The sequence below is a fragment of the Phocoena phocoena genome, chromosome 6 (assembly GCF_963924675.1).
Source record: "Phocoena phocoena chromosome 6, mPhoPho1.1, whole genome shotgun sequence".
NCBI lineage: Eukaryota > Metazoa > Chordata > Mammalia > Artiodactyla > Phocoenidae > Phocoena > Phocoena phocoena.
In genome coordinates, this window is record NC_089224.1 from 97,616,921 (window position 1) to 97,636,269 (window position 19,349).

Sequence of the window (19,349 nt, forward strand, 5' to 3'; positions counted from 1 at the left end):
CACACAGTCACTGCTTGCAGGTTGCTCAGACTTGCATCTTAACCTTCCCTTAAACACACTTGGATTTCCTTCTTTTTTCTTTGGCCACTCCGCGTGGCTTGTGAGATCTCAGTTCCCCGAACAGGGATCGAACCTGCGCCCCCAGCAATGAAAGCACCGAGTCTTAACCGCTGGACCGCCAGGAAATTCCCCACACTTGGATTTTCCAGTTGAAATATCTCTCTGCCAGCCTGTATGTATTTCTCCAGTGCCTAAAAATGAACATAGAGCCATGCTATCCATTGATTTTCCTGACATCTGGTTCATCTATCTGCCCAAGTGAAGCAAAGCTCAGTCTTTTAAGACGTGGGGTAGATGATTGCTTCTCAAACTGGAACGCACAGGCAAGTCCTCTGGGGCTGTTGTTAAAGTACTTACTCTTGATTCTGTAGGTCTGGGGTGGGGCCTAAGAGTCTGCATTTTTAGTCACCCTCCAGGTGATGCTGGTACTGCTTGTTCTTGAGCTACACCTGGAGTAGCACGTGGTTAGACAGTAAGTAGGGCACTCGCTGTGTGTCAGGTGCTATGCCGGCTGCCTACGCGTGATTACTTAGGCCTCACAAAACATCTTTAATTGGGTCGGCATTCAGCAACTATTCAGCATACATTTAATGAGATGCCATATTCTGGACCCTGTGGTGAGCATCAGCCGTGGAACTCGGGTTAAGACCCCTGGCTTTGGAACCCAAGGATCTTGGGTTCAAATTCCAGCTGCCCATTTACTAATTCGATCATGGGCCAGTTACTTCACCTCCCTGTGAGTCAGTGCCCCTCTTACTGCGTTGTGAGATGATTCAATGTGATTATACACATTAAACACTGAGCACGGAGCCTGAAGATACATAATGAATGCTCAAGAAACAGTGGCTGTTTTGACCAGTGTTATAATGGTGAGCACGCCATGGTGCTGGACTTTATGAATATTCACTCTCAAAGGGTACAGAGCTGCAGGAATGGGATTCAGAGATGGCAAGTGATTTGCTCAACTTCACAGAGTTAGTGAAGGCAAAATGAGAACCGGAACCGAGGTGTCTGGCCATGAGGGCTTCATTTAAGCAAATGCCTGTAGAGTGTTTGTGAACCAGGGCATGCCACGCTTCCTAAGGAGTTGCAGCTGAAATGTTGGCCAGCCCAGAAATCAAAGCCCTTGGATTCTAATTATGCCACTTCTTCTAAGTAGTTTGAAATCCCCTTGGTTAAGTTGCCTCACTTTTTTAGGCATCGGTGTTTTCAGCTGAAAAATGAAGGGATTGCACAAAATGACTTTTGAGACTCCTTCCTACTCAATCAGTCATTAACACCACAAGTCGCAACAGCTCTCAGCAGTGGAGTCATAGGGTGGAGAAGCCTGTGGTTACTTTGGGCAGCACCCCATTTACCCTTGGTTGATTTGGGGATACCTGCATCAGGAAGCAGAGTGCCCAGTTTGCCTAATCCTCTGGCTTTCCCCTTGCAGGTGGCATTGTCTTGAATCCATCTTTCTATGGCATTCCTGGGCACACCCACACCATGATCCATGAGATCGGGCACAGCCTGGGCCTCTATCACATCTTCCGAGGCATCTCAGAAATCCAATCTTGCAGTGACCCCTGCATGGAGACAGAGCCCTCCTTTGAGACCGGAGACCTCTGCAGTGACACCAACCCAGCCCCAAAGCACAAGTTCTGCGGTGACCCGGGGCCAGGGAACGACACCTGTGGCTTTAACAGCTTCTTCAACACTCCTTACAGCAACTTCATGAGCTATGCAGGTAAGGCCCACACTCTGCAGGGTGCACGGGGCTGGGTGTCAGACGTGGCCTCTGGTCCTGGCTCAGAGAAGCCTCGAGCAAGCTGCTTGCCTTTTCTGAGATTTCTTCATCCCAACAATTCCTTATCCCAAATAATCAAGATAATATTCCTTCCGTGAGCACCTCGTGGATACAAGGAAGATGTTGTATCTGAGGGCTCCTCGGAAAGATACTTCAGGCAGCTCACCAGGACTGAAAGTAGGGAAACCTGCGCAGAAGGCCCAGCTCTGCCACAGGGTCACCTGATGCCTTGGGGTCTGTCACGTGCCCTCTCTGGGTCCCGCTTTTCTCAAGAAAATGGAATCTTTGGAACTGACCTCCAAGGTTCCTCCTAGTTTTGCAGCTGGTGGTGGTTGAAACTTTATTTATTTATTTATTTGAAACTTTTTTTTAAAACACAGAACTCTCACATGCTCCCTTAGTGTTTTATTATAGAAAAAAATAGAATGCTTTTGGTTTTGCAAATATGAAATTATTACATAAGTTGGTTATGTTTTTCTCCTAACTGCATATATCCTTTCAAAGCCCTTTTTCATACCATCAGTAACAGCGTTAAAGACTCATTCTTTGGATTCTAGGATGCCCTGTACTTCCTTTTAGTGTATATCAAGGCCACTTCCAGCCCTTATAACATCTTTGGCAAATCAGAAAAAGATATCCCTTCCTTAGGGCAGTCACAGCCCTCACTACTGGCCGCCTAACCAAGAGCTTTTGGCTAAGGCACCACCTGCAAAACTGCACCTGGTAGTAGCCCAGCATCCAATTCTATTATAATATTCAACTTAAGTGTTCCTTTCCACCAACCAAAAACAAGCGAGCGCTGTGAAGGCAGAGCTCGCCTCTAAATACATCACTGTATTCTCAGTACCTAGCACAGGGCCTTGTGCTTTAAAAATGTTTGTTAAGAAGAAAGGGAGGAAGGAGGGAAGAAGGGAAAGAGAAACGCAGGAGGGGAGGAAAATGAATAAATTCTCTAATAACAGGCATATAAAATTGATTCTTATCAATAATAATATTTCTACTTGTAAAAAAGCTTACTGTTCATAAAGGACTTTAATATACACCATCTTATTTAATTCTCACAAGAAACCTATGAGGTAGGAACTGTCACCATTTCATAGGTGACAGTACAATCCATAGGCTGACTGAAGTCTTTGGCCCCAGGTCGCACATCTGACTCAAAGTTTTTTGTTTTGTTTTTTTTACAATGGAATTGCTTAGTTAACTCTCTAATTTTATTTTATTTTATTTTTTTAACATCTTTATCGGAGTATAATTGCTTTCCATTGTTGTGTTAGTTGCTGCTGTATAACAAAGTGAATCAGCTATACATATACATATATCCCCATATCTCCTCCCTCTTGCGTCTCCCTCCCACCCTCCCTATCCCACCCCTCTAGGTGGTCACAGAGCACTGAGCTGATATCCCTGTGCTATGCGGCTGCATCCCACTAGCTATCTATTTTACGTTTGGTAGTGTATATATGTCCATGCCACTCTCTCACTTTGTCCCAGCTTACCCTTCCCCCTCCCCGTGTCCTCAAGTCCATTCCCTACGTCTGCGTCTTTATTCCTGTCCTGCCCCTAGGTTCATCAGAACCACTTTTTTTTTTTTAGATTCCATATATATGTGTTAGCACACGGTATTTGTTTTTCTGTTTCTGACTTACTTCACTCTGTATGACAGACTCTAGGTCCATCCACCTCACTACAAATAACTCAGTTTCGTTTCTTTTTTTATGGCTGAGTACTATTCCATTGTATATATGTGCCACGTCTTCTTTAACCATTCATCTGTCGATGGACACTTAGGTTGCTTCCATGTCCTGGCTATTGTAAATAGAGCTGCAGTGAACATTGTGGTACATGACTCTTTTTGAATTATGGTTTTCTCAGGGTATACGCCCAGTAGTGGGATTGCTGGGTCGTATGGTAGTTCTATTTGTAGTTTTTTAAGGAACCTCAGTACTATTCTCCATAGTGGCTGTACCAATTTACATTCCCACCAACAGTGCAGGAAGGTTCCCTTTTCTCCACACCCTCTCCAGCATTTATTGTTTGTAGATTTTTTTTTAATTTTTTAATTTAATTTTATTTATATTTTTTATACAGCAGGTCCTTATTAGTCATCAATTTTATACACATCAGTGTATACGTGTCAATCCCAATCCCCCAATTCATCACACCCCACCCCCACCCCCACTGCTTTCCCCCCTTGGTGGCCATACGTTTGTTCTCTACATCTGTGTCTCAGTTTCTGCCCTGCAAACCGGTTCATCTGTACATTTTTCTAGTGTCCACATATACGCGTTAATATACAATATGTTTTTCTCTTTCTGACTTACTTCACTCTGTATGAGTCTCTAGATCCATCCACGTCTCAACAAATGACCCAGTTTCATTCCCTTTTCTGGCTGAGTAATATTCCATTGTATATATGTTTGTAGATTTTTTGATGATGGCCATTCTGACCAGTGTGAGGTGATACCTCATTGTAGTTTTGATTTGCATTTCTCTAATGATTAGTGATGTTGAGCATCCTTTCATGTGTTTGTTGGCAATCTGTATATCTTCTTTGGAGAAATGTCTGTTTAGGTCTTCTGCCCATTATTGGATTGGGTTGTTTGTTTTTTTAATATTGAGCTGCATGAGCTGCTTGTATATTTTGGTGACTCCAAGTATTTTTTTTTTTCTCGTTTACTCTCATGCCTCTCTTCAAATGAGACCTAGCTGATGGCTGAGTGGGATATTGAGCACTTTGGGTGGCTTTCGAGCTCTGTCCCACAGATACGCCTCGGGGGGCTGCCCTGAGTGGCTGTGTGCCTCTAGGTCTCCATCTCTGCTTGAAACAGGGGAGCCCCCTTCCCACAGTTTTCCGTTTCTGTTGGAGTTTTGCCTCAGATTGCATTCGAAGAGAGGATTTCCCTCCTGAAACCCAATGAATTCGATGATTGCCCGTGGGTCTTCCTGGTTTTCCATTTGCGCTGATGACCTCTGGGGGCCTCTCCAGTTTCAGGTTCCTACAGTTCACACCTGAGGTCTCTTGAAGGGTCAGTGCCTACCCTTGGCACCGTAAACGGTCCTTAGTTTTGGGTCTCTAAAAAAGACCCGAGTACTGGGTATTTCCTCAAAAGCAGATTCCTGCTGGGCTCCCATTCCCAGCCAAGCCTGCATCTCACATCCGGTGCCCTGTCCTCTCACAGGGCCCTGCTTTCGTTCCATTTCTATAGCACCTTTCCTTGGCCAGCTCAATGCACATGGAAAATAAACAATAACATGAGTTTGGAAGTTTGCCGGCCTCTTAGGGGTCAGGAGCTGCCACTAGCTACCAGACCCCCATAAACTAAATCTTTTTTTGTTCCCCTTTGTACAGATCTAAAGGGTGATTGATTTAATGTTGTTTTTTTAAAGGAACCCCTCAGCTCAGTGACCCATTAACAGCAGAACTAATTCACTGAGCTACGATAACAAACTTACACCCGCAAAAGCATATTCAAGGCAACCACGAACTTTGAAATGTTTGTTTTCCTTACGATCTCTGATAGATGAGGTGACAAAAGCAGCTGGATGAAATTCAAAATGCAGACCAGGATCGGGTTCTCAGGGCTGGGGAGAGCAATGCACAGGGGGTTTGCAGTCAAGGCAAGAGGGTGGAGACCTTGCCGGCTCAGCTGCTCCGAGTTCCTTCCTTCCTGGGTCCTCCAACTTGCTGCAGAGCTGTGTGTGTTCTGTGTCTGCGCTGCCCTGTATGGTAGCCGTTAGCTGCTTGTGGCTGTTGAACACTTGAAGCACGGCAAGTGAGACTGAGGAGCTGAATTGTTAGTCCTAAGTAATTTTAATTAATTGAACATGGCTGGTGACAGGTCTTCAGAAATTACTGAGTACCTGTGGTATGCCAGACGCTGTGGGAAACACTTCTTAGGCTTGTCTCATTGAATCCTCAAAATAACCCAATGGAGTAAATGCTATTACTATTGCACCCATTTTACAGATGCAGAAAGTGTGGCTTAGGGAGTTTAAGTCACTTTCCCAGGGTCACACAGCAAAAACAAGGCACGCCTTCTATTGCAGAGCCTGCATTTAAGCAAGAATTATTTGGCTCCCTTTCTGATACTGGGGAAGTTTAAGAGAGTCCCAACTGCTCAGATTAAGCAGACACCAGGCAGGTGATGGGGCAAGCCAGGTCGAGCACCGGGTGAGTGCGGTCACGTTGAGCTGTTGGATAATCCCCAGGCAGATAGAAGGGCAGCGGCTCAGATTTTACTTCCTGAAGGTAATAGGCCACAGGGAGCCAACCAAGAGGACCCTCCAGGCCCTGCCTCCTCAAGAGTGTGGAAACCAGGCCTTCCCCAGCCTTTGGGAGCAAGTGTCTTGTCTCCGTTGTTCTGTGTGTCTCTTTTAATATGCACATACGTTTTGACCCAGAAGTCCCACCTCTAAGAATTATATCCTAAGGAAATTAAATCAGTTGATGTGTTTAAAGGTTTAGTCCTAAAAATGTTCTGAGCAATGTTTATTCTCCAAATATTAATTAGACATTTACTGTCTGCCAAGCATAGAAAAGAAGTGCTTTTATACGTGTGAAAAAACAGAAGCTTCCTACAAGTCCAAAGACAATGGGTTGCTGAAATAAATCACAAGGTACCCGTATGATAGAACGTTCTGTGATCACTGAAGATGCGTAGCAGATGGCTGAGGGCCACAAAGCAGAGTCACCTAGTGGTTCAGAGTGTGAAGTGTGCAGTGTGGGGACCAACTTGAATCCTCTGTGTGCTAGCCTTTGACCTCAGGCAAGTTACTTCTCTCTGGGCCTGTTACTTCATGGATACCATGGAGGTTAATCACCCTTACCTTGCATGACAGTAGGTGTGATTGTACAGGTGAAGGCTTTAGATCTGTCCTTGGTACTATAACTCGTGCTCAATAAGTGACAATTAGTAGGATTATTTGTTCAGTTTAGCGTGAAAACAGCCCAGAGCCTAATGTATAGTGTAAAACCTGGAATATATATCATATATGATCACAATTATATATATGATGTTTGTGATAAGAATTACAGAAATTCACTGTAGGTATTCACATCCATCTACACATACATATATGTGTATACTAGATATTAATTGTATTATCTCTAGGTAATGTTTACGGTAGCGTTTATTTCTTTGCAGTATTCTAAGCACATTCCAAATGCTCTACAGTGAATATAATCACTTACTGCTGTTGCTGTTATTATCATTATTTTTAAAACAACAAAAAGGCAGAGACTTTTACAAAGGGCAACTCAGTTATTCACGCGCTAGAAATGGGTGAGCTTGTTAAATGCTTTCATCAGCTGTAGGAAGCAGTTAGCATCACGATTCCTTATTTTACAGCGGGTAGAAATGAGGCTGTCAGGGGTCAGCATTGTGCCCAAGGCTCCACGGGGAGTGGAGGCCCTGAACCTCCATGCTCTGTGCCCTTCCAGCTACGGATGGAAATTGTTCTTGAGAGCAGAGTTTGATTAGAAAACTCAGGGCACAACTTCAACAGCATGCGGACTGGTGCAGGCCCCCAGAATACTGATATCCCCCCAAAGTCCTTTCTGCTTGGGGACAACGTGGGGACAGAAGAACAAGATGGGTTGGCTGGTCCTAGAGACCAGGATCAAGTGGCCACAGATATCAGGAGGGAAAGCCCGTGATGGCAGAAAGCTAAGAGGGGCTGACCCGAGATGTCAGCTAATTGAGGCAGAGCCTTTATGATAAACAGAAACCCTTACCTCACCCAAGATTCTGGTAGCAGTTCAGTCTCTAAGCGATCTACCCTGGGAGGGACATTTTCCGACTAAAGCTTTAAAGTTCAGGTACAGTTCTGTTCTCCTACCAGGTTCTATCACCTGTCCGTTTTTCAAACTTTTTTATTGACAGACATGGAAACGGCTAATGTTTAAGTTAGAAAAGGAAAATATGCTTCTTTGGGGGAAGAAAAGCAAACAAATCAGAATGTAGAGAGGAAAAACTTTGCAGTTTTTCTTCTTCCTTCATCTTGATAAATGCTTTATACGTTCCAGCTCGTGGAGTCCACACCACAACTCTAAGTAGTGGGGTTGATTTAAATGTCCCCAATTTACACACAAGGGACCTGAGTTTGAAAGTTACTTCCTTGTTTTGGAAATGACTGATTCGAATTCTCTTCTGTACATGTGCCTCAAGGTACAGAGTCATCCCCCTATTGACAGGTGGATGTGTTATGTCTAATATTTTTACTATGTAAATGATGCTTCAAAAGACATCCTTGTACGTATGTTTTCCCTCGAGTTTGTTCATGAGTATCGATCTGTTGAATTCCTAAATGGGATGTTGTGAGATCAAAGAGAATGAATATTTTACATTCTGTTATTTTTTCCTGTTTCTGGTTTTCCAGCACTCACCCACCTTAGTGCATATGCACGCGTGCACACACACAGACGCTATTCCCGGTCCCGAGGCAGTGCGCATTCACTGAGCATTGGTCATACCTCTTGATGTTGCACTTTTCATAACCCTCGGCAGTGTTCTGACATAAGCACTCTTGTTATCATCATCATCTCCACTTTACAGATGGGCAAACCGAAGCACTGAGGGCATAAAGTCATTTGACTCCAGATTCCTGACTCCAGGTTCCTCATGCATGAATCTAACTACAGAACCCCTACTTCCTTAGCCATCATGTCCTTCTCCTGCCTGTAACCCATCCAGTGGCTTTTCCAAAGCTTTCAGGATGAAGTGCAAAGTTCATAGTAACAAAGGAAAATGCACCTGATGATCTGACGCTTCTTAGACCATCAAGTGCGTTCGGACTCTATTCTCCAGGCAGTGGGGACCCATAGAACGTTTGGTATCCAAGGATTTACATGGGGGTATCTGGGCTTGAGAGTGATTTGTGTAACTAGCCACTCTTTTACAGTGTTTTCCAAAGGACACCCAATGTATGAAAGACTTCCCCAGGGTGCTGGAAAGGAGACTGTCAAAAATTGCTAAGGGGATCAGAGGCAGCTTCTGTGTATAACCTCCTTGTACCCCGTCCCTTCTCAAAGCTGGATTCTCAAGGTCATGTCCAACTGACCGGCACCTGCCCAAAGTTATTTTCTGTTTGTTTGATAAGGGGAAGTGAGTTTATGCTGCGGGACTCCCAGTGGCGGGTTTGTTTTAAGATCTGGCGATCTCCGTGCTCCTCTGTCTGGGGCCCAGCTGCAGAAACCCTGACCAGGCGGACACCTCTGGGAAGTGGTGTTTTTGGAAACCAAGCCAAAACAGCGCCTTGCTCTGCCCCTGGGGCAGCTGAATAAAGCTGTTGGAGGGAGAGATGGGAGTCCAGCTTCTTCCTTGGGGTGGGGGGTTGGGGGCGGGTGTGGATAAGTCTCGGGTCATGGCCTTCATTCCGCATCCTAGAAAAGAGAGACTAGAATTGAAGGTCGTTAGATCTAAAGACATTAAGAGATTGTATTCCAGCCCCCCTCAGACTCAGGCTCCACTCCTGTTTATCAAGCACCTGCAGGATGCTTTGCCCAGACAAGGTCTCATGTACCCTCAGAAAGAAGTTCTCATATTGATTAGAAACGTGGCCTTGGAGTCCAGACTGCCTGGGTTCGAATCTCAGATCTGCCCCTAGCTCTGTGCTCTTTAAAAAGCAGGTAGACCTCTCTCAGCCTCAATTTCCTCCTCTGTACAATGCAGAAATCACAGTATTTACTCTAAAACTAGTGGGAGGGTTATATGTGTCCAAAGCACAGTGCCCCATGCCTGGGAATTTCCCGGTGATAGCACTGTGCAGGAGGCGTCACTGTCCTTGTATTCCCGCCGTGGACACTCGGCCTGGACTGCTTCTGCGTCTGCCTGACTCCTGGCCCGTGCTTGCTGCATAGGACACGTTGGCCCTGCAGGCCTGAGCTCCCGCTCCCGCCATGCCTCCGTTTTCTTTCTCGGTCTTAGCTGTGCAACCTGGTTGCCCTCCAGTTCCACATCCAGACACCTCTCCGGTTCCTCCGCCTTCCTCTACATGCCGACTCCTCTTCATCAGTAGTCAGTGTCACAGACCTGAACAGCCTTATAACCACCTTGACCCACACAGCAAACTGACCTTCACTCTATAACTAGGCAGGTAGCTCCTTGAGGGCAGGAATGTTTTATGTTTCCTTGGCCCTTGGCTTAGAGCAGAGACTATGGAATCGATGCTCAGAAAGCTTGTTTGAAGGCCAGTATCACTGCATCAGTAAACAGCACAATTAATGAATGAGTGGATGAATGAATGCGAAGGCGTGAGTGAAGGAACAAGTGAGTGGGTGAATGAGTGAATACACAAGAAAATGAGTGGATGAGTGAGAGAGGTTGAATGATTGGTGGGGAGCGAGCGGATAAGGGAATGTGTGACTTACTGACCAGGGGATTTGGGCCCCGTGGAAAGCAGCTTGTCTTGCCCTTGTCCTTATCCGTGACCTCCCTCTCCAGGCTCAGACGTGCCTTTTCAGTTCTATCCTCCCTCCCCTTCCTCCTGTTCCCTCTCACCTGTCTCCAGAAGTGATGACTGCACTAATTTGTTCACAGACCATTAACTCTTGAGCACTGGAAGAGGCCAGCTCTGAGTTGGCAGGGGCTGGGGTGCTGGCTCCCGGTCCACCAGGAGACATCATGCTCTTGCCTGCCCGCCCGTGCAGCGAGGTTCTTATCTCTCCCTCTGCCCGCTTGCAGATGACGACTGCACTGACTCCTTCACGCCCAATCAAGTCGCCAGAATGCACTGTTACCTGGACCTGGTGTACCAGAGCTGGCAGCCCTCCAGGAAGCCGGCGCCTGTCGCCCTTGCCCCCCAGATCGTGGGCCACACGACCGACTCTGTGATGCTGGAGTGGTTCCCGCCCATCGACGGCCACTTCTTTGAAAGGTGAGTGTAGCCCGTGAAGTGTTGATGCCCCTCTCTGTCTCCTGCCAAGAAGAGGGAAACTTGGAAGGGAAGCAGCCTTGGAGAGGGATTTCGCTGTGTTTCTTGTTCTCGATCTTGTTTAACGAGTGCTCGCCACGACTAGCACAATGACTGGTCCATAGAGGCACGATGTAGATTTGGGGGTCAGGGAATACATGAATGATTGCTAACAGAAATTCATGAGTAATGATGCATATTTTAAGTGGTGAATATTTAGCTTCATTTTATCATTAAAAACATGGAAACCTCTGTCGCCAGAACTTCCTCTGCGATGGAGGTACTAGTCTCATCGCCGTGAGCTCGGGAGTTGACGTTGCCTCTGGTTAATGGGCTAACACCTTCCTATACGTATAGTATATGAAGGGTACATTATACCTGAATACGCAGGCATATATATACATATATATATATAAATTTATTTATTTAATATATAATTTTTTTTTTAAGGCTTTTAGCTTTCTCTTGAATCAGCATTGAGCTGAGCAGGGCTCAACACTGATTTTTTTTTTTTTTTTTTTGGCCGCGTTGGGTCTTCAGTGCTGCGTGGGCTTTCCCTAATTGCGGCGAACAGGGGCTACTGTTCATTGCGATGTGTGGGCTTCTCATTGCGGTGGCTTCTCTTGTTGTGGAGCATGGGCTCTAGGCGCATGGGCTTCAGTAGTTGTGGCACGCGGGCTTGGTGTAGTTGTGTCTCGTGGGCTCTGGAGCGCAGATTCAGTCGTTGTGGCACGTGGACTTAGTTGCTCTGTGGCATGTGGGATCTTCCCGGACCAGGGATCGAACCCATGTCCCCTGCATTGGCAGGTGGATTCTTAACCACTGTGCCACCAGGGAAGTCCCACATGTATTTTTGTATAATTAGAATCTGTGCCTGTGCCTAGTGCTGTTTTATAGAACTGAAGGTAGAATTTTTAGAAGAGCAGAGGATGATAAACTGAGGCACAAGATACCTCAGTTCAGCTCCTGTCTGCCACTCACTAGTGGTATGGCCTTGGGCAAGTCACTTTCCCTCCCTGAGTCTTGTTGTCAGCTGAAAAGTGGGTCTAATGATGCCTTCATGGCCTGAAGGTGGGAACCTGAATCAAACGGTTTCTCGTGCTGCCTTTCAGCATCGGGACTCCCTGAGGAGCTCAAGCTTTAGGGGATTTTAAAGGGTCATGAAACGTACTGCGATGTTGACCTCTATTTTGGTTGGAACTTGACTATAATTTTGGGTAGATTAGTCTATTGCCCCCCTTCCAGCCCTTCTTGGGGATGTTTTATCCAATAATGATGATACAACACTGATGATGGTGGAAATAATAACCAGCTAGTGATTAATTATTACTCTATGGTCGTGGTTGTCACCGTTTATCAAGTGCTTACTCTGCACTGGATTCTGTACTAAATGCTTTCCATACAGTCTCATTTAATCTTTCCAGTAATTCTATAACAGGGGAACCAACTTCTGCATTTGCCAGATGAGGTAGGGACTGGCGCACAAAGAGGTGGAGAGCTTTGACCAAAAGCCCATAGCAGGTGGTGGGAGCTGGGCTTCGAGTCACATTTTGCAGTGTCTTATCCGAGGCTCTCATGTTCTTTCATTAAGTCTTTCCAAACTTTGAATTGTGAAGGAGGTGTTACCCCTCCCCTCAAAAAAGGCCACAGAATGTGGCAAGGAGCTCTCACAAGTATGGGTGTATACGTGTGTGTGTGCGTGTGTGTATGCAAAAAATATATTAGATCGTGGCATCACATTAAATTCGGGCTCCAGTTTTCCACACTACTATCAGTCCCTGAATCTAGAGCCTTCATTTGACAGCTGGATGGATGTGATCACGGGGAAAGGAAGTGCACTCCCTAGGCCCTCTGTAGAAACCCCCCTTCCTCTTCCCCAGCCGTCCTCACTGGGAGCTTAGAGCTGGGGTTGGGAAACCTCATGTGACACTTCAGAGCAGGCTTTCCAGCAGCCCATAGATTTATTTATTTTTTCTGTGGCAATGAGGAGTATCAGACTTTTGGTCAAGGCTTGGCCTCGATTCCACTTGAAAATGGAAGTTTTGTAAATGAAGCTTCCTGTGTATGTATTCAATTTGTGTTTCATAAAGCAGTTTTTGTCCATTAAATAAATACCATCTGATTGTTGGAAACCTATTGGAGGGCTAATTGTTGTGTAATGAGATATGTCTCTATTACATAGTGCCCTCAGCTTCAATCAATATGTTTTTAATAACCTATAGTCAGTTGGTACTTGAGGCTCATACAATAGCTATTCTGTTCAGTCTGAGATTTCACAGCGGAGTTATCATATGTTAAATTAAAACTGACATTTTAGAAACACGTCTAATTAGGGTTAACAGCTATGTAGACCATAGTCTATGGCTAAAGGAAATAGGTCAACAAGTTCAATAAATTGTTGTAAAGGAATGGAACTGTCACCCTCCCATACACACGGAGTTCCTACTGATGGAAATCGGCTTAGTACAAAGTGTGCGAGCTTTGATGTCAAGTTGTCTGTGTTCCAGTCTCAGCTTCACCACTCCCAGCCTATGGGACCTTGGGCAAGTCATCTCCCTTCTCTGATCCTCTCTGGCCCTCTGCATCTTGTTCCATAAAAGGTGCTGACCAGGCTCACTTCCCCTGGCTTTTGTGGCGAATTCCACAAGATGACCTCTGCGCTATGCCTAGCACACACGCTCTGTGTTCAGGAAATACAAGCTCCCTTCTTGTACAGTTTTCCAGAGCTGTTGAGCTACTTGAAAAGTTCTCTTTCCCTGAAAAATCTCTGGTGTTTTCCACTACATTCATCAATGCCAACCTCTCGCCCCTGGCCATCCTCGTGTCCTCCTGCTGTTCCTCACATCTGTGGTCTAAGAGAATACAAGGGTTTTCCTTAAAAAAACATATTCAGATCCTCCCACAGCCTGTGTCCTCACACATGGGCAACTGAATAAATAATTCAAGGCCACCCCTGGCTTTTTTAACTCCTTTATTTTTATCTGTCTTGCAAACATGTGTTGACTAGATGGTTGCGTTTTTCCGAACAATGGGCTGTGGTGTATTGGAAAGAATGCTGGACTGGGGACCAAGAGACCTGGGTCTGAAGTCTTTGCAGCCTCATCCATTTCTTCTTCCTCTTCAGCCTCACTTTTCTGATCTGTCAGCTCAAGGGGATCTAGCCTTGTGCAACCAAGGTTCCTTTTCCAAATCTCAGAACACAGAAAATGACTTTTGATTAACTGTTTTCTCAGTTCTCCTAAGGATGGTACATAACTAGTACCATTTTAGATGCATAGGAGAGAGGTTAATTCATTATGTACAGTGGATGCCTTAGACAAGCACTGTTCAACAGAACATTCTGCAGTGTCCAGTATGGTGGCCATTAGTCAACTGTGGCTGTGGAGCAAGTGAAATGTGACAAGTTTAAATGAGGAACTGAAGTGAATTCTACATTTATTTAATTCATTTAAGTTTAAATAGCCACATGTGATTAGGGGCTGCTGTATTAGACAGCACAGATTTGGAGCTTTAAACTTTGATTCTCATGGAACCTGGGTAAGAAAGATGATCTCTTCCTGTGTTAGCATCCTGTATTTCTGTGATTTCGGTGTGTGTGTGTGTGTGTGTGTGTGTGTGTCTGTGTGTGTCTGTCTGTGTAGATACAGGTGCCCACTGAAATCAAAGAAATGCCGAAGATTAGAAACACATACTGTGCGCTCCCTGAATGTATGTAGGACATTGCCTGATTTTGGTAAAGCCCATTTTGACTCTGTGACTTTCTGAGCTATGATTTTGGTTACTTTGTCCTCACGCTTCTCAGTTTCCTTAACTATAAAATGGGAACATCATCACCCACCATACTCAGGATCACCCACCTTTGCTGTTTAGTTACTGACTTTGCTTTTACTTGTGCCCAACTTATTCTTCATTCACCATTCAGACTTATCATTTTAGAATGTGAATTAGGTCACGTCACCCATGTGTTACAACCCTCCAGTGGTCTCCCATTACTTCTATGTGTAATCTAACGCGTAGTCTACGGCACCTCCCATGATCTGGCCCTTGCCTCTCTTACTGCTCTTTCCTTCATCTGTGACTCTTGCCACTCAGGTTTCTTTAAGGCCCCTTATGGACCAAGCCCTTCTTTCTTGCTTAGGTCCTTTACATACCTTTAGACTGAACCTGGAATGCTTTACTCCCACTCTGTGTCATTCTTCACCATACCTTGACTAACACCTTCTATGATTATGCCAATCTAAATAAGCCCAGCACGCTCCACCCCATTATTCTCTCCTACATCATCTATCAGCTTTCCTTCTAGAAAGGCTGAATCTGTACTGTTATATCTATTGATCTGTTTGTTTAGGGACCGTTGCCTCTGCTGGATGGAAAGCTCTTATGAGGGCAGGTACCACACCAAATGTACTCACCCTTGGATGGTTAATGTCTGGTAGTTGTACGGTGCTAACAACCGGCGGCTGTTCAATGAGTATCCACTGAATGAATAGATGAAATATTGAATGAACACATGAACCGGTGATCGAACATGAGGCAATGCACTTGGTAGAGCTCTGTGTAAATTAGGCACCTTTATTGTCAGGTGGATGATGGCTTATTCACTCATCAGAGTGTTTATTGGGAACCTACACTGTATCAAGAACTCAGTGAAGCGCAGGTGACTATATGTGTATCATCTAAAACAGAGCATCTAAAGAAGTAGAAAGGCTCAATTACCATAAAGGTCGGCGCGACTCCTGATTCCATACAAGGATGTTTGTAATCTCACTGTCGTCATAAAGCCAGTCCTGTGACTCTGAGTTGCTATGCATGGATTGTGGTCATTGTAATGGAACCAGAGTGGTGCTGAGCACCTCTCTCTGCTCTCCTCATCCCCTGCCTGCAAGCATATTTGTATAATCATCATTACTGCTAGTCCAGGAGTGCCTTATACATACTGCAAATATATAGAAAGTTCAGAAAACCAGAAGGAATAAAAGGAGGGAGGGAGGAATCATCCTGTGTTCTACCACCTAGAAGTTACTGCTGATAATATTTTGTTGCATTAAGATTATGAGAACAGGGCTTCCCTGGTGGCACAGTGGTTGAGAGTGTGCCTGCCGATGCAGGGGACACGGGTTCGTGCCCCGGTCCGGGAAGATCCCACATGCCGCAGAGCGGCTGGGCCCATGAGCCATGGCCGCTGAGCCTGCGCGTCCGGAGCCTGTGCTCCGCAGCGGGAGGGGCCACAACAGTGAGAGGGCCCGCGTACCGCAAAAAAAAAAAAAAAAAAATTATTAGAACAGCATTGAGATGCTGCTATAGATACAGTTTTGAATATGACTTTCACTTAACATGATAGCTCATGCATTTTTCCATAAAATTTAGTCATCTCTATAAGTATTTCTTATAAAAACTGCTTTTACCATTGCACTGAGCAGATCAACCTTAGGCCATTTAATCGCTCTCCTCTCACTGAATATCCGTGGGCCCATAACATCTCCACCTGTGTATGGTTTCACATCTACAGTGATAAGGCTGAGGATGCAGGATCTGCAGTTTGAGGGTCTAGACTAGGTTCATCATGGGTCTCAGCAACATACTGGAATGACTGGTATTTATCCATCCATCCATACCTACGTTAAACCACGTATGTTGACCACCATGTAAGTAGGTAAGCAGGGACGTGAAGTGTTCAGATTTAGGTTTGGGGTTGAGCTCCCTGGCAGCTGGGTGGAGGAGGGATGAGGACCACCAGCAGGCTGTGATGTTGACAAGCATGTGAGCCCAGGGGCTACGGAGGTTCCCTATGAAGCAAAAGCCCTAAGGCTTGAGATAGGGTTCCTCCACTGTATCTGTCAGGTAGCCAAAGTATAGTGATTCTCCTAGGAAAGAGGTATTGGAAGGACCATTGCATTTTGAGAAATAATGGGTTGGGCTATGACATTTCTTGACATTTTCCCTTTCCAGTCCCTCTGTAGGAGTTGCTCAGATTTACAGAGTTTTGGGCTCACTCACCCTCGTTACATGAGGAGAGGGCTTATCCCCCTCCCTTCCCAGCAACTGTCTCCTAAACAGGAGCCAAGTCTGGAGAACAAGTAGGATCCCAGAGTCTGTTGTGGCTAAAGGGAGATTGAATCCAGACACATAAGACACTAGATGATAGGGAAAGCCACCGTAACATTCTACTTCTGGGGCTGGGCTGGTCCCATTGAGGGATTGGCTTGCCCCTTGGAAAGCTGCTAAAATGAATTAGATGGCATGGTTAGGAAACTGTTTTTGACTGTAAAATCAAAGAGTGACTCATCCAGCCCCAGAATGTCAGGGCTAGAAGATTCTTTAGGCATCATCTAGTTCAGCCTACTCATTTTCAGGTGAAGGAACTGAACCACGCCTTCTTCCTATTTAATACCTAGGATACTGGATGGTTCCTGCATATGGTAGGTACCTGACAGATATTGTTAAAAGAATATAATTTGAGGTCCAATGGGGCAAGGGCAAAAGATTTTCTCACAACCACACGTCAGATCTTCAAGAGAACTTTAAATGATGGATGAGATGAAGATTAGTGCAGGTAGTAAGTTGATTCTGTTGATTCTGGGCTGTTTAGAATTAAAGTGTATCCCCCATCAGAACAGAAGCCACTTAGGCCCAAACACGGCCCTCGTGGGCAGTGGGGAAGAATTTCACTCATGGTCATATTCTGGAAGCTCTGGGAAGACTGGAGAACATAGATTGGTTGTAACCTCCGCCTTTGGCTTAGTCAAGCCAGGGACTCATTCAACTGTTCCTAAGTCGGTGCATTTTCCTTGGCCTCCTAGAGAATTGGGATCAGCCTGTGACCTTTGCCTGGAAGGGAGAATCCTGGTGCAATATGCCTTCAACGCCTCCTCCCCGATGCCCTGTGGCCCATCAGGACACTGGAGTCCTCGGGAAGCAGAAGGTAAGCCAGCCTGGAAGCTCTTTTGCTGGTTGGGTGTGCAAAGAACACTTTCGATATAGGTGGAGTTTTATGGTTTTAATGGTTTTTTTCAGGTACTATCTCATTTGATCTGAAGATCGCCCTACAAGGCCAGTCTTTTTTTTTTTTTTCTCAGCTTTATTGAGGTATAATTGACATATAACACTATGTAAGTTTAAGGAGTGCAGTGTGATGATTTAATACATGTGTGTATTTCAAAGTCACCACGGTAAGGTTAGTTAACACATCTGTCACCTCATATTTCCGGTTTTTTTTTAAGTGAGAACATTTAAGATTTCCTCTCTAAGCAATTTTCAATACAGTATTGTTAACTGTAGTCACCATGCTGTATATTAGAACTCCAGAATTGATTCATTGTATCAGTAGGAGTTTGTACCCTTTCGAAACCCTACATCAAGGCCAGTATTCATGCATTTGTTCAACACAAGTCTTTTGAGCACCTGCACTGCCCTGAGCATGTCATGCCACTTCACATATGAAGAAACAGATTCCCTGAGGTATTAAGTAAGTGCCCAAGGCCACACACCTGACAAGACACAGTATGTGTATGTTTATATATGCCCCAGACCCTGACAGCCTGTGAGGGCATAAATAAACAAGGTCACGTTAGAATCAATACACATCACTAGCCTTTGATTCTTCCGCAGTTACTTCTGGGGTACCCAGGGCCTTCTTACATGTGTCACAACTCTTCCTCTCGGTTTCCTTCCATGAAACCTCCTTTTCAGGATCCATTTATCCGCAAGGCACTAGCAGGAAGCACCTCATGACTGCCACGGTTGCGGCTCCACCCATGACCAGACCTCCCCTGCACAGGGACGTCTCCCAGGCCTCCCCAGGAGCCAACAATCTCTGTGCTACCTTACAGTACAGCTCACTGCCCCTCAGTTTTCTAGAGAAATTAAGAAACTGCCTTTCACCCAATGCTTTGTTGCACTGTCGCTTGGCCCTGAAGGAAGAGAGCTTGCAACTTAGAGAATCTCATGGAAAATTGCCTATTCCGTTTCCTCCTGCAGTGTCTCTTTCTTTGGGGCACAGGTCTAGTCCCTGAAGCCAGGCTGGCAGAGACCCCTCAGTCCTCCGTCTCGCCCTCCATTGCCTTCAGAGACTTCCACTTAGAAGCCCCCTCTCTGTCCTTCATTCTGCTATGCAGGTCAGCTCCTGCCAGCTGTCTTTGGGTGGGGACCCCAGTCCACCAGAGGGAGCAGAATCTGACTCCTCACTGAGGTTCAGTGAGAACTCCCCCGTCTCCCTTTATATTTTTAGAAAGAAGGTTGAAAAAGAAAAAGCCAGAGATAGAATAAAGCAAGGGAGAGGGATCAGAGAGAAAAGTGAGGGAGAAAAATGACAGCGCTGTGCTCTGTTATCTTCTAAAATAGCTTAAAATAAAAATGAGAGTCGAACTGGGGAACTCTAAACAAATTCATCCGGAATGTAAAGCCAGAGAGATGCCTGGGAGAAACCCTTAGCTCAACCTCACAGAATCACAGGCTGTCAGCCGTGGAAGGGATGCCTGGGGTCATCCAGCCCCAGGTCCCACCCCGGGCAGGAATCCCCTTTGTGCCCTCCCTCACCGAGGCTCTCCCAGCACCAGCTCGTGTATTTCCTTGGCCTTCCCATTCTAGC

General features: G+C 45.6%; 1 protein-coding gene across 1 annotated transcript in view; it reads left to right on the forward strand.

Moving 5' to 3' along the window:
- Positions 1–19,349, forward strand: part of PAPPA (pappalysin 1) — a 251,444-nt gene that overhangs the window by 58,750 nt on the left and 173,345 nt on the right. Inside the window, exons 4-6 of the mRNA XM_065878999.1 lie at positions 1,496–1,789; positions 10,534–10,726; positions 17,563–17,684. Coding sequence (XP_065735071.1) covers positions 1,496–1,789; positions 10,534–10,726; positions 17,563–17,684 — 609 coding nt within the window. The remainder of the gene's footprint in view (positions 1–1,495; positions 1,790–10,533; positions 10,727–17,562; positions 17,685–19,349) is intronic.